Raw genomic sequence first — 12,155 nt, forward strand, 5'->3', positions numbered from 1 at the left:
AGAAAGGCACCGGTCCTCGGGGGCCGCTCCGGTGCCGGCTCTGTGCCCGCAGTGCCCGCCGCCTCCGCCGCCCCTCCGCCGCGGGATGCGCTGTGCCCGGTGCCCCCCCGTCCGGTAGATGGGGGAGAGCCGTCCCGTCCCGTCCCGTCCCGTCCCGCCGTGACTCAGCGCTGCCGCCCGGACACTCCCGCGCCCCCGGGGCCGCTCCCCCCGCGCCTCATCCCCGCGCGGTGCGGTGGAGCCCTCGGGGCTGTTTTCTGGGCTTGGTTTTGTTTTGTGGAATATTTTCTCCCTAATCCCCGTCTTTTTTTCTCCGAGATAACCCCGAGGTTCCCCTCCAGTAACAACAGAAGTGGAGAAAATGCCTCGAGGGACTCCGCGGTGCTCCCGGGGACGCGAGGACTCAGCGGTGGGCGGCCGTGACGCCGCAGGTGGCACCGCTCGTGTTCCCGACTGGAGCGACGGCACCGAGCCCCGGGCCAGCAGCTCCCGGCGGTGGCACCGTCCCCATCCGTGTGTCCCTGCGGCAGAGCAGAGTGGGATGAGGCAGAGGGGGTGCCGAGAGCCGCCCCCCCTCGTGTTGGGGGACACCTGGGCCGTACTGCACCCCAGCCGTCCCCAACCTTTCCTCCAGAGGAGGGGATGTGGGGGGGGGGACGGGACCCCCGGCCCTGACTCTGATCTTGGGATGGGGACGGGATCTATGATAGGGAACACCTGAGGCACGGGGTGACAGTGAGAGTTAGGCTCAGCCCTCCTCCTCCCCCCACAGCGCGGCTGTGCTGCTCACAGGGCTGCGTGGGGAGAGGACTGGCAGCGTGGGGTGACGCCACGCAGGACAGGGTGACGTCGCGTGGGGACAGAGGTGACAGCCGTGGGGAATGGAAGCAGCGTGCGGCTGGAGCCCATCCGAAGGGGCGGCACAGATTGGAAAAACGAAAAAAAGAAAACAAAAAAAAAAAAAGAAGGAGGAAAAAAAAAAAAAAAAAGAGAGACAAAACAATGCCTTTATGCCTTTTCCCATCGTCCCGTTTTGTTGGAACCTTCTGAAGTGTTTTCGTTGAAATTTCCCAAAAATGTCAGCCTGAGGGAGACACCCAGCATGGGAAAGTGCCGCCCCAGCTCCGCGCCTGCCAGCGCCGGGGGGGGGCAGCCGGAGCGGGGCCGCGTGGGGTCCCTGAGGGTGAAGGAGGGGGGGGATGACGGTGTCACGGAGGGGACGGCGGTGTTGAGGAGAGGGACCCCACTGGGGGCACCTCCGTGTCACCGCTGGGGATGGCGAGGGCGGGGCGGGGAGCGGGACGGGGTCAGGGCAGCAGCGGGGCAGTGACACCCGGTGTGGGGACGGGGACCGGGCGCAGCGGGACCGCGGCAGCGCCGTCTGAGTCAGCGGAGCTCCGTATGGAGCTGCTGCCCTTTGGCGGTGACCTTTGCAGCGCTGAGTGCGCAGCGCTCTGCCCACGGCACCGAGCGGGGCTGGGCGGCCACGGCTGCCCCCCGATGGGCCCGAGGTGCTGCCACCCCCCTTCGCTGTCACTCCGTAGTGTCACCTCCCCAACGTCACCCCAAAATGCCGCCCTCCCCACAGCGCATCCCCCCCCATGAACCCCACCAGTGACTCCCGGCACGGCGCAGCACTCCTCGGACGTGGGCACACGTGGCTGCGGGGGGGGCAGGGGGCACAACGCCGGCCCCCCCCCCCCCAGCACAGCCCAGGGACGGGCGCAGCGGAGCTGTCTGACCGCCTGCATCCTTCTGAAGTGACCTGTGGGACAAATAAAGAGGCTGGAAATGCCAAGAATCCAGCGGGCCGAGTTTTCCTTCTATTCCTCTCTGTAGCATTTCCACGTCCGTCCGTCGGGTAATTTATAACTGCTTTAACCTCTTCCGTGCCGCCCCCACCCCGCAGCCCCCGCCTGCGCAGCGCCGACGCCGATGGGAAAAAACCCAAAATGGGGAGTGGGGTTTGGGGGGGGCGTGGGGGCACCGCGGGGAGGGCACCGCTCCCAATTGGGCACAGAGTGCTGCAGGAGGAATGTGGGTCACTGATAAACGCAACCCCCGTTGAGGGCCCCCCCCCGGCCCCGGGGGGGGGGGGGGTCACCCACAGTCAATATTTGCCAACTGTGGTGTTTTAATGCTCGGGAGGGGCTCTGTTTTTTTCTATTAAAACACGAGTGGAGGGGCTGAGAGTGTGGGACGGTGCCAGGCAGAGGGCGGGCGGTGTGGGGAGCGGCTCTGGCAATGCTCCCAGTGCTCCCAGTGCTCCCAGTGCCCCCTCCATGCTCCCAGTAACCCCAGTGCCTCCATTGCCCCCATTGCACTCATTGCTCCCATTGCCCCCATTTTTTTCCCCCATTGCCCCCAGTTGTCCCAGTGCTGGCACCACCAGCACTCAGGCCATCAGGTTCTGTGCCCCCCCCGCTCCCTCCCCCGCCCCCCCTGCTGGCAGCAGCCCCAGCTCTGCCCCACAGCTGATGGGGACCCACCTGCAGCACCGCGCTGTGATTTACGGCAGCAGTCCCCAATCTGTCCCATTTACTTCGCCATTTGTCAGCGGCGCCGGACAGGAGACTGCAGGGCTGGGGGGGGTGGGGGAGGGCCTGGGAGGGGGCTGGGGGAGCGCAGCCAACCCGAGCCCCTCCAGAGCACGTTCCTCCCACCGCTCCTAACGAGGCGCACGGGCTGAAGGAGCAGCGGGCTGATGGAGGGGCCCAACGGAGCCCCCCGGCAGCGCTCCGGCCATGAGTTCCCCATTAGGGCCGGGGGTGGTGGAGCCCCCCGCCCTCCTCCTCCCTCCCCCCCGCGTTGGGGTGCTGCCATCAATAAGGGAGACGGGCAGAGCCGGGAGCGCGAGGCCGAGCCCACGCTTTGATGTCTGCTAAGCCCTGCGAAATAAAAGCCGTAAATCTGGGGCCGGGCGCTGCGCCGGGGGGGGGGGGGGGGAAACTGCGGGGGGCGGAGATGTGCGGGGTGCTGCCCGGGGGGGGGATGATGGCCAGCAGAGCCTGAGTGCCCCCCGCCCCTCTGCAGCCCCCACGTGCCCCGCTCCCCCTCCATGTCCCCGTGTCCCCCCCCGGTCTCCCCGCCTCTGTCCGTGTCCCCTCGTGGCCCCAGAGCCCCCCCCACGTCCCGAGGATCCCAGCATTGCTTTGCGACCCCCCCACACATCCTCCAGTCCCACTTCATCTCCCCCCCGGGATTCCCCCACACCTCCTGCTCCCCATGCAGCCCCCCATCCTCATGCCTCCCCCCGTGTCCCCGCATCCCTCGATCCTCCCACACCTCCGTGTCCCTCCGGACCCCCTCAGTCCTTTCTGCCCCCCACCCCCACCCCCCCGCCATTAACCCCATTAACCCATTACTGCCCGTGTTCTCCTGCCACCCCTTCATCCTCCCTCACCCCCCTGTGCCACGCACCCTCTCCGGGGGTTCCGGTACCGGCGGAGCTGCGGCACTGCGGTTCCCCCCCCCGGCTCCCCCCGCCGCCCCCGCCCGGCGCACGGCGCGTCACGGCGGGGCCGAACGGCGGCGGTGGCATCTCCGCTCCGCTCCGCTCCGTTCCGTTCCGTCCCCGCCATGGCGGCCCCGCGCCCCCCCGCGCTGCTCGCGCTCGGCCTCGCGCTCACCGCCGCCACCGTCACCGCCGCCGCCGGGGGAGATCCGTTCTCGGCGCAGCTCGGGGACACCGGCCCCGGTCCGGGGCAGTGGGGCCCCCCGGGGGCCCCCCGGGGGGGGGGGGGGGGGGGGGGGGGGGGTGGGGGGTTGAGGGGGATGGCGGGGGGAAGGACCCGGAGCAGCGGGGGGGTACCGGGAGAACCGGGGGGGGGGTACCGGAGGTGTTCAGAGCACCGGGAGGGAGCACTGAGGGCATCGGGGGGAAGCGGGGGGGAGCATCCGTGGCACCAGGGGATGCACCGGGAAACAGGAGCGCCGCGGGGGGGTACCGGCAGCACCGGGCAACGCCGCCCGCAATCTGGGCCTGCAGCTACCGGGGGGGGTGGTGGTGGTCAGCGTGTTCCCCCCCTGCTGAGCCCCCCCGGCAACCCCCCCTGGGCTGGGGGTGTCCGCACTGCTGCGCCCATCCCCAGGCCTGAGTGCCTCCAGGGGTCCCATTCTGCTTTGGGATCTCCTTCTGTATCTCCGTCACGGAGCCCCCCCATCCCCCGGGGGCGGTGGGGGCCGCGGTGAGGAGGTGGAGTGCGAAGTGAGCGCTCAGAGCCTCGGATCGGGACAGGGATAACGGGGATAACAGGGCCGTACTGAGGCTGAAGGGAGGGGGTGGGGAGGGGAGAACGCAGGGGGTTCGACCCCTGCGGTGGGGCTGAATGAGGCCGCAGATCCGTGACACCGCCGCGGGTAGAACAGCCCGGACGGACCGCGCTGCCCGGAGGCGGGGGAGGGGAGGAGCTGCACCCATCTGGGCCCACTGTACGTGTCATGGACCCCCCCGGCACCCATAGGCCCCTCCCCACGGTGGATCCCCCCCCGTGCAGGCACACACGGTAGCTTTCCCCCCCCCTCTCTTTTTTCCTACCCCCCCCCCCCCCCCCCCCAGCACGCAGCCCCCATGCACGCACCACAAATGCACGCACAGCCCCATGCATGCAAACCCTCAAATGCGTGCACAGCCCTCCTATGCATGAAAACCTCCTCCCATGCGTGCAGATCCCATGCACACAGTGCCATGCACTCCCCCCCCAACGTGTGCACCCCCCCCTACCCGTGCACCCCCCACAGCCCTTCCAGAAGGGAATCCCATATGGGATGCCCAACAGCGACGCAGGGCCGTGCCACATCCTCTCAGGACACAGACCCCATTGCTCTTACAGCTCTATGGGTGCAGTGTGGCTGGTGGCAGCCCCCCAAAGTGTGGCAGTCTCCTGGGGGGGCCACACTGGGGGTCGGATGCAGCCCCTGGCCGCACTGTGTGCCAGCTCTGTGCCCTGTGCCTGCAGGACGCTGTGCTCAGCGCCTGTCACCGCGGCTGCCGGCTGTTCTCCATCTGCCACTTTGTGGATGCGAGCGCGGGGCTGAACAGCACCAGGGCTGAATGTGAGGCAGGTGAGCGGCCCCCCCCCCGGCCCCAAATGGGTTCTCCCCACCCCGACACCTCCGCTGCACCGCTGCATCCCATACGGCCCATGGGTGCAAGCGGGGAGGCGCGGGTGGCACCGGTGTCCCCTGTGGGGATCTGCCCCCCCTCCATCCTCACCCCACATCCCTGCCCTGCAGCGTGTGCCGAGGCCTACATTGGAGAGGAGGAGCAGTGGGGCTGCAGGACCGGGTGCCGCGAGCAGCTGCCCCACGTGCAGAGGAAGGAGCAGGTGAGGGGGGTGGGCTGGTGCCCCCCGGTGCCGCCCGGCTCTGCTGTGGGTTCCAAGGGTGGGAGGTGTGGGCTGAGCGCTGGCGTGGATTCCCCGGGTTTTGATCCTTCCCAGCAATTATCAACGCTTTCCTTCCCGTGTTTAATTAATGCAGCTTTTGCCCAATTAATTAAGCGAGCCTTCAGCCCAAGGAAGGGGCTCTCAGCGCAGAGCGAGGCGGTGCTGTAGGGAGCAGGGCCAAAGCGGAGGGTCCCAAAAACTCCATTCCATCCCATTTCCACGGGGCAGAGCCCAGGGACGGACACAGCGTCGCCCCCAGCGCTGCTCTGCGTTTCCCAGACGGTCGGGCCGGGCAGATTTAGCAGAATAATTAGAGACAGCATCTGACCTATTTCTTTCCCGTGCGCCGCTCTGACCGCGCGAGGGGCGGTCGGCAAAACGCCGGCGGGGAGCGGCAGATTCCTGCAGGGATGCGTTAAAAATAACAAACTGCCACAACGGCCAAAAATCCGGGGCATGGGGACACTGCCAGCGGGAACGCCCTGAGCCGCTGGGGGAGCACGGGGCCGGGGGGACACCGCGGGATGGGGCCGGAGGGGGGCGTCCGTCCCAAAGGGGCCCCTGGTGGCTGCAGGGTGTGGGAATGGGGCTCTGGAGGAGCGCTGGGCTCGGCGCAGCCGTGTCCCTGCATGGTGTTGTTTGATGGGGGGGGGTTGAGGTGACGCCGCGTCCCCGCTGCTTTGCAGAGCGCAGAGGTGAAGGCGCCGTCGCTGTCGGTGCTGGATTTGGTCTCCTCTTTCTGCACTGACATCGTCAGCTCTGCCCACAGCTTCATCTCCTCCACGTGGACCTTCTACCTGCAGGCGGACGATGGGAAAGTGGTGGTGTTCCAGGTGGGGGTCCCAAGCCCTTCCTGCTGGGGACTGGATGGGATGGGGCCCTCACGCTGACTGCTTCTCCCCTCCTCCAGTCGCAGCCCCACATGGAGTTCCCGCTGCCTGAAGCTCAGATGACCCAACCAGAGTGGCCTGAACCAGGGAACGATGCCCACTCCCCCCAACTCCACACAGGTGAGGGACTGCTCTGCTGCTGTCTGGGTCAGGAGCCCTCCTGGCAGCTTCAGATCCCACCAGAGTGGAACAAATTGTGGCTCTGATCTGCTTCCCAAACCCATGGCACACATAGCAAGGAGCTGCAGGAGCTCTGTGCACCCCCTGCAGGGAGCGAGCCACCAGGGGAGCACAGCCAGCACTGTGCACCTCACAGCTCACACCTTGCACCCCTCATCCTGCACCCTGCACTTTGCACAGTGATGCCCGCTCTCAGCACTGCTTCTCTTGCTTCCAGGCCCCCAGCAGAAGGAGGAAAAGTCCCCCCCCAAGAAGGAGCCATGGGGCAAAGCCAAACCCATGGACACCCCACAGCCAGAGCACGACTTCCTGGGCTGCATGGCCAAGTAGGTGTCGGGGGCTGCGGGGACCCCCTTCCCATACCCAGTGCACTGCCATAATGCGGCCCTATTTCCCTCGGGTTCGGGGGTGCTATAGGCGCTCGGGCCTCCCCCGCTGGATCCTGGCCGCCTGCCTCTTCCTCTCCATCGTGGTGATGCTGTGGCTGAGCTGTGCCAGCCTGGTGACCGCCCCCGAGCAGCACATCAGGACTCAGGTATCGGCCGCCCCTGTGCTGCTGTTATGCTGTGGGTGCTGCATTGGTGGGTGTTATGCATCAGTGCTGCATCGTCTGCAGGCTGGGGACAGTGAGGCCCAAGGTCACACGGTGCCCTCTACTGTTTTTCAGCCTCTGAGCATCAATGGTGACAGGGAGTGCCTGGAGGACCCGCGTGGCCCCAGTGTGTTCCCACTGCCGCCCGTCATCGCCGTCACTCTGTGCCCCACACACGGTGAGGATGTGGGGCCGCTGCCACTCAAGGTCGACCTGGACAAGACCATCCTGTAGTGCTCCACCTCTCCCCATCACCTCCTCATCACTTCACTGTCCCCATGCCGGTCCCCCTTCCGACCTCATCCCTCTGCCTCCATCGGCCACAGCCTGGAACTTTCCCCCTCCGTCAGCACTGCTGCACTCTGCACTCCCGCTGCCCAGAGCCCAGCGACCACCGCCAGCATGGAAGGGGGGAGCGCAGCCCCGGCCCCCCCTCCGGGCACGGCTCCAGCGGGGCAGAGGCAGCGCCTGGGGGGGCTTTGGCTCGGCACAGCCCGGCCCCCACCTCGGGCTGAGCCCCCGCGGCGCCGGCCCCAGCCCTGGGAACTCCCTTCCGCCGATGGCCCCGCGGGAGCCGGAACGTGGCCAATGGATTTGGTGTTGGCAGCCAAAGCGGAGAGAGCAGCCGATCCGCCGCCCCCGTGCCCATGTGAGCACCCGGCCGGGCCCTGGCTGGGGCTGCAGGACGCTCTGCGATGGTTCTGTGCTCTCTCTCCACTCCGTGACACCGGCGGGGGGCACTGGCTGGTGACAGAGTGACATTTCCCATCCTCTCGTTCCTGGGATGATCCACATCTCCACAGCATCCCACAGGGCAGGACCGGGTGGCACTGACCTCGTGCCCCCGTGAGGGATGAGGGCCGGTGTCCGGGGGGCCCCGTTGTGCAGCCCCCCACCCGCAGCAGTGCTCAGGGCACACGGGGCCATCTCCCCTCTCCCCATCTCCATCACTTTGTGCATTGTTCTGTGTTTGATTCACACCGGCATGCAGTCTGCCAGACCCGGGCACCCCGTGGTGGCACCCAGCCCCCCACCTCCTCCCAACACGTGGTACAAAGTAACTCATTGCCCGTGCCCCTTCCCATCGGTTCCTACACTCACCCCACGTTGGGAGGCAGTGATGTGTGTCGCTGTGGGGTGAGGGGGCATCCCTGGAGGTGTCCCCCAGCCCCATCAATTTTGTGCTGCTCCATATCACAGTGAACATATCAGGGTTGGGGAGTGGGTGGGGGTCTCGTGTCCGTAGTTGGAGTGCACTTCTTGGTGTTGCTTTCTGGCAGCTCAGCTCGGTGTTGGTGCAGTCTGTGTTGTCCCGACCCCCCCCTCATTTGCAGAGTCCCAGGGGTGCAGCGTCCCCTCCAGCAGTTCCCCCCCTCCCACACTCTGAGATGGGTTCAGGAAACAAACCTGGCGCCACACCGCGAGCAGAGCGCGGGTCGGACACGGGAGGAGAAATAAAAGGTTTGTACCAGGGTTGGCCCGCTGGTTTCTGGGTGTGGGTCTGAGCCCCGGGGTGCGGGGTCGGTCCCGGCTCCGTGCAAGAAGCAGCGCGGATGGCTGTAAGGCGGCGCAGCGCGAGGGCTGCCGTGCACACGCACGCCTTCCCCCACAGAGCCCCGTTCGCAGCAGAGCTGTTCTGCAGCCCGTCTGTGTCCCCGAGGTGGGGGTCCCGAGGCGACCCCCTCCCCCCCTCACTGCACGTCTCAGCGCTGCTGCTTTCCACCCACATTTCCCGTGTGCAGCTCGGGGCGTTGGTGATGATGCCGGCATCCGGCGATGGAGCAGAAGGGGACAAAGCCCTTCGGGAACCCTTGGTGGGAAGCCCACGGCACAGCATTGCCCCCCAACAAACCCCCGATCCCTCATTACCCATTAACCCCTTATTGCCCGAATGCCCCCGGCGCAGGGGGAGGTGGGACGGACAGCTGGCAGACCCTGAGCGCCGCGGGCTCCGGCGGTCCCTCCTGGGACGGGGCTGCAAACAGACTCCTCGCCTTCAGGCTGGATCAGATTCCTCACTGCTGGCGCGGGGCGCAGGGAGCCGTGCCCAGGAAGGAGCAGGTGAGGAGGGACCCCGCTGCAGTGAGGAGAGACGCATGAAATCCGCTGGTTCCACCCCCCTGCAGGCAGCCGGGCTGAGTTCCACCCGACGCCTTTTTCCTTCTCGTTCCCTCCTTGCAAGTTTTTCACGGGGAAAGAAAAACATCGCGGTGTGTGGCCCCATGTGCCAGGAGCGATGCCATGGGGAGGAGCGGTGGGATCGCGCCCTCACCCCACGGTGGGCATCGGGGGCTGCGAAGGGCCACGTCCTCCCCACCGGCTTCAGCTCAGCCACGCTCGGGAGGGAAGCGCAGGCCGGTAGGTGGGGACTGTCAGCCGCGCTGAGGCCAGCGGCGGCCCCACGGCCGCCAAAAAGCCGGGGGGAGGCGGCGAGCTGCCCCCCCAGCACCCCACGGTGGACCTCGAAGCATCGCCCGGTTCGTGCCGTGCCGCCGTTCGGTGCCCGTGCCGCTCGGTGCCGCCGCTCGCAGCCCCGCTGGGTCCGGCTGCCGCTGCCGCTGCCTTTTCCACCCCCCCAGGGGCGCCCCCCCCCTCCCTGCCCCACTGAAATCTCAGCTGCCCGGAGCTGGCCCCGCTCCACAGCCGCTCACACGCTGCCGTGCGTTCACGCACGGATTTCCCTCCCCGGGAGCTGATGGGGCAGAAACCCAGGGCTGGGATGGGGGGGTGGGGAAGGGTCCCCAAAGCCCCCTTCGTGCACCCCGCTGTGTCCATCGCAGTTCGATCCATGGTCGGTCGGGGCTGCACCCGCTGCTCCCCCCGCTCTTTCCCAGCAGGGCCGGCTGGGCACAGAGCACAGAGCAGCCACACAAGGCTTCTCCGCGGCTCACAGCGAGGAATGAAGGGCTTTGATAAGGGAACACAATGGGGAGGAAGCGGCGGTTTTGGGCCTTCACAGAGCGCGTGTTTTGAAGATGATGGAAAGAGGGCCCGAGCTCCTCGTCTGGGCAAGGGCTGCCTGTGTCCTCATCGCTCTCTGCTCAATGCGCGGCCACACCGCTGCTGTCCCGGGCAACTTCATCGGGCTGGGGCTCTGGGGGGGGGGTAAACCTTCATCAGAGGAGTGAGGATGAGGATGGGTCGAACCGGCTGCCGGTGGGGGGGATCAGCTGCCCATCCTCCTCCCCACATCCCCCCCACCCCCCTGGGAGGAGAAGAGCCGCGGGTGATTCAGCAACAGGAAAACCAAACGAAAAACAATCTCCTGGTGCTAATGGGATTGGTTCTGTCCCTACCACGCACATTCCAGCCCAGCTCGAGGGACGGCTCGGGGGAGAGGGGGAGCAACAAAGCCAAATCCTTTCCCGTGTCCAGGCGGCAGGGATCGGCGCGGTGCCGCTGGCCGGAGCGCCCCATCCGCAGCCGGCACTGCGCTGCGTGCCTCCGCCAGCCGCCAAGTGACATTAATTTTCCATTCCCTGGGCTTCATTACTTCTTGGAACGCGGACCGCGTGCGTTGGGCCGCGAGGGGCTTTCGCTTCCCTCCGTGTTTATTCTCTCTGCCGTGTGTTCTTCTGCCAGGTGAGGAGCGCAGCCAAGCTGGTCAGGGGGAGCGCGGCCGTATGGCTGCGGTTTGGCCGCGCGGGTGGGAACGGCTTCCCGCAGCACCTGCTGGGCGCCCGGCGGCGGAGCAACCCGCTGCTCACCGGGGGACGACACGTGCGAGCCGGGCCGGGCCGCTTTGCTGCATCGCGGCTCTGTCGGACGGCGCTGGGGACGGAGAGCGACGCTGAAGGCGGCGCTGGGAGCGGAAGGACGCCGAGTGTCGTGCAGCCACCCCGCAAAGCAGAGCCCACGTGGCACCGCTGCCGGTTTTCTGCTCCAGCTGGCCTCCAGCTTGCAGGGCACGGCCGTGCCTACACCTATGGGTGCACGGACACAGCTGTTAGCTGTACGGGATGCGATGGCCGTGCTTTCCCCTGGCCAAGGAGCCGGCGGTCTCCATCCCAGCAAGGATGCTGTGATGCACCGTTGCTTCAGCTCTGTGGTGAGCTGCTCCGTGCCCTACGGGAGCGCTGTGAGGGAGGAGGAGGGGGTGTGCCGTGCTCACAGCCCCCCGGGAGGCACCGGGAGCATCTCTGTGCCGGAGTGCGGCGGTGAGGAGACACGAGCAGGGCGTCCTGATGGGGTGAAATGGAAGGAAGGGGAAGGGACGGCCCTGGCACATGCAGGCCTGCCCCAGCCCGTGTGCTTCCCCAGCTCATGTGCTTGCTGGGATTACATGGGGATTAGGGGGAGCAGCCAACCAGGAACGGAGAGGGATGCGATTGCCGGCACCAGAAGTGGCACCAGCACCAGAAGTGGCACCAGCACTGTGCCAGCAGGAGATGGAGCAGCGCTGGTGCTGGCGCTGTGTGGAGGCAGCAAGCAAGAGAGGTCACCCAACTGCTCCTCTGCGCCAACAGCGTGAGGGGAGGCGAGAGGCTGCGTTGTGTTGGGGAGAATCTAGCAGGAATCGGGAAAAAAAGCTCCATCTGATGGCTGCCTGCACCCACAGCCAATGGAGCTGACAGCAGTGTGCAGAGCTGCTGCTGGGCATTGGTGGGACAAATGGGGGGGGGAAGCCCAGAACTTTATGGGGAGCCTGCAGTGCCGGGGGAAGATGTGGAGCACAGATGTGGGACTTGAGGCTGTGACAGGAGGGAGTTCGGGTGTGCTGAGCAGGCCCAGGGCTGGGCCTCGTGCCTGTGGGGCTCCAACATCCCGACGGCTTACAGCGAGCCTCAGGAAAACGAGGGATGTGCAAAGTTTGGGGCTGATCCCTTTGTTTCTTCCCCTGTAAGTCGGATTTGGGCTTTTATGGGGGGATCGCAGCTCTCCACAGTAGGAGAGCTGGGCTGCCCTGGCGGCTGTGTGCAGGATCAATGCATTACAGCAGTGCTGCTGCGCTAACGCTGCTCGTAAAAATCACCTTAGATATAAGTCAGGCTCCGTGGGGACGGGGCTGAGTGCACTCAACAAATAATGAATAGGAATAAAAATAAATATCAAATGGCCCATAAAATCAAACAATAACGGTAACGAGGAAGTTCCTGGATCTGCTGC

At 66.4% G+C, this 12,155-nt stretch overlaps 1 protein-coding gene across 1 annotated transcript; it reads left to right on the forward strand.

Moving 5' to 3' along the window:
- Nucleotides 1–3,579: 3,579 nt before the first annotated feature.
- Nucleotides 3,580–7,527, forward strand: TMEM59L (transmembrane protein 59 like). Its single transcript, XM_042887342.1, has 9 exons — nucleotides 3,580–3,697; nucleotides 4,092–4,207; nucleotides 4,959–5,064; nucleotides 5,236–5,327; nucleotides 6,074–6,220; nucleotides 6,298–6,397; nucleotides 6,675–6,783; nucleotides 6,875–6,992; nucleotides 7,125–7,527. The coding sequence occupies exons 1-9, from the start codon at nucleotides 3,580–3,582 to the stop codon at nucleotides 7,281–7,283; spliced, it is 1,065 nt and encodes a 354-aa protein (XP_042743276.1). The 3' UTR covers nucleotides 7,284–7,527.
- Nucleotides 7,528–12,155: the final 4,628 nt, after the last annotated feature.

The sequence above is a fragment of the Lagopus leucura genome, unplaced genomic scaffold, assembly GCF_019238085.1.
Source record: "Lagopus leucura isolate 7727_CA_CO unplaced genomic scaffold, USGS_WTPT01 Super-Scaffold_100081, whole genome shotgun sequence".
Lineage (NCBI taxonomy): Eukaryota > Metazoa > Chordata > Aves > Galliformes > Phasianidae > Lagopus > Lagopus leucura.

Excerpts from the sequence above, each read along its gene's own strand:
- TMEM59L (XM_042887342.1), top strand. The coding sequence starts at position 3,580 with ATGGCGGCCCCGCGCCCCCCCGCGCTGCTCGCGCTCGGCCTCGCGCTC. Across the intron at positions 6,398-6,674 it reads CTCCCCCCAACTCCACACAG|GCCCCCAGCAGAAGGAGGAA; the intron begins GTGAGGGACTGC and ends TCTTGCTTCCAG. Across the intron at positions 6,993-7,124 it reads AGCAGCACATCAGGACTCAG|CCTCTGAGCATCAATGGTGA; the intron begins GTATCGGCCGCC and ends ACTGTTTTTCAG.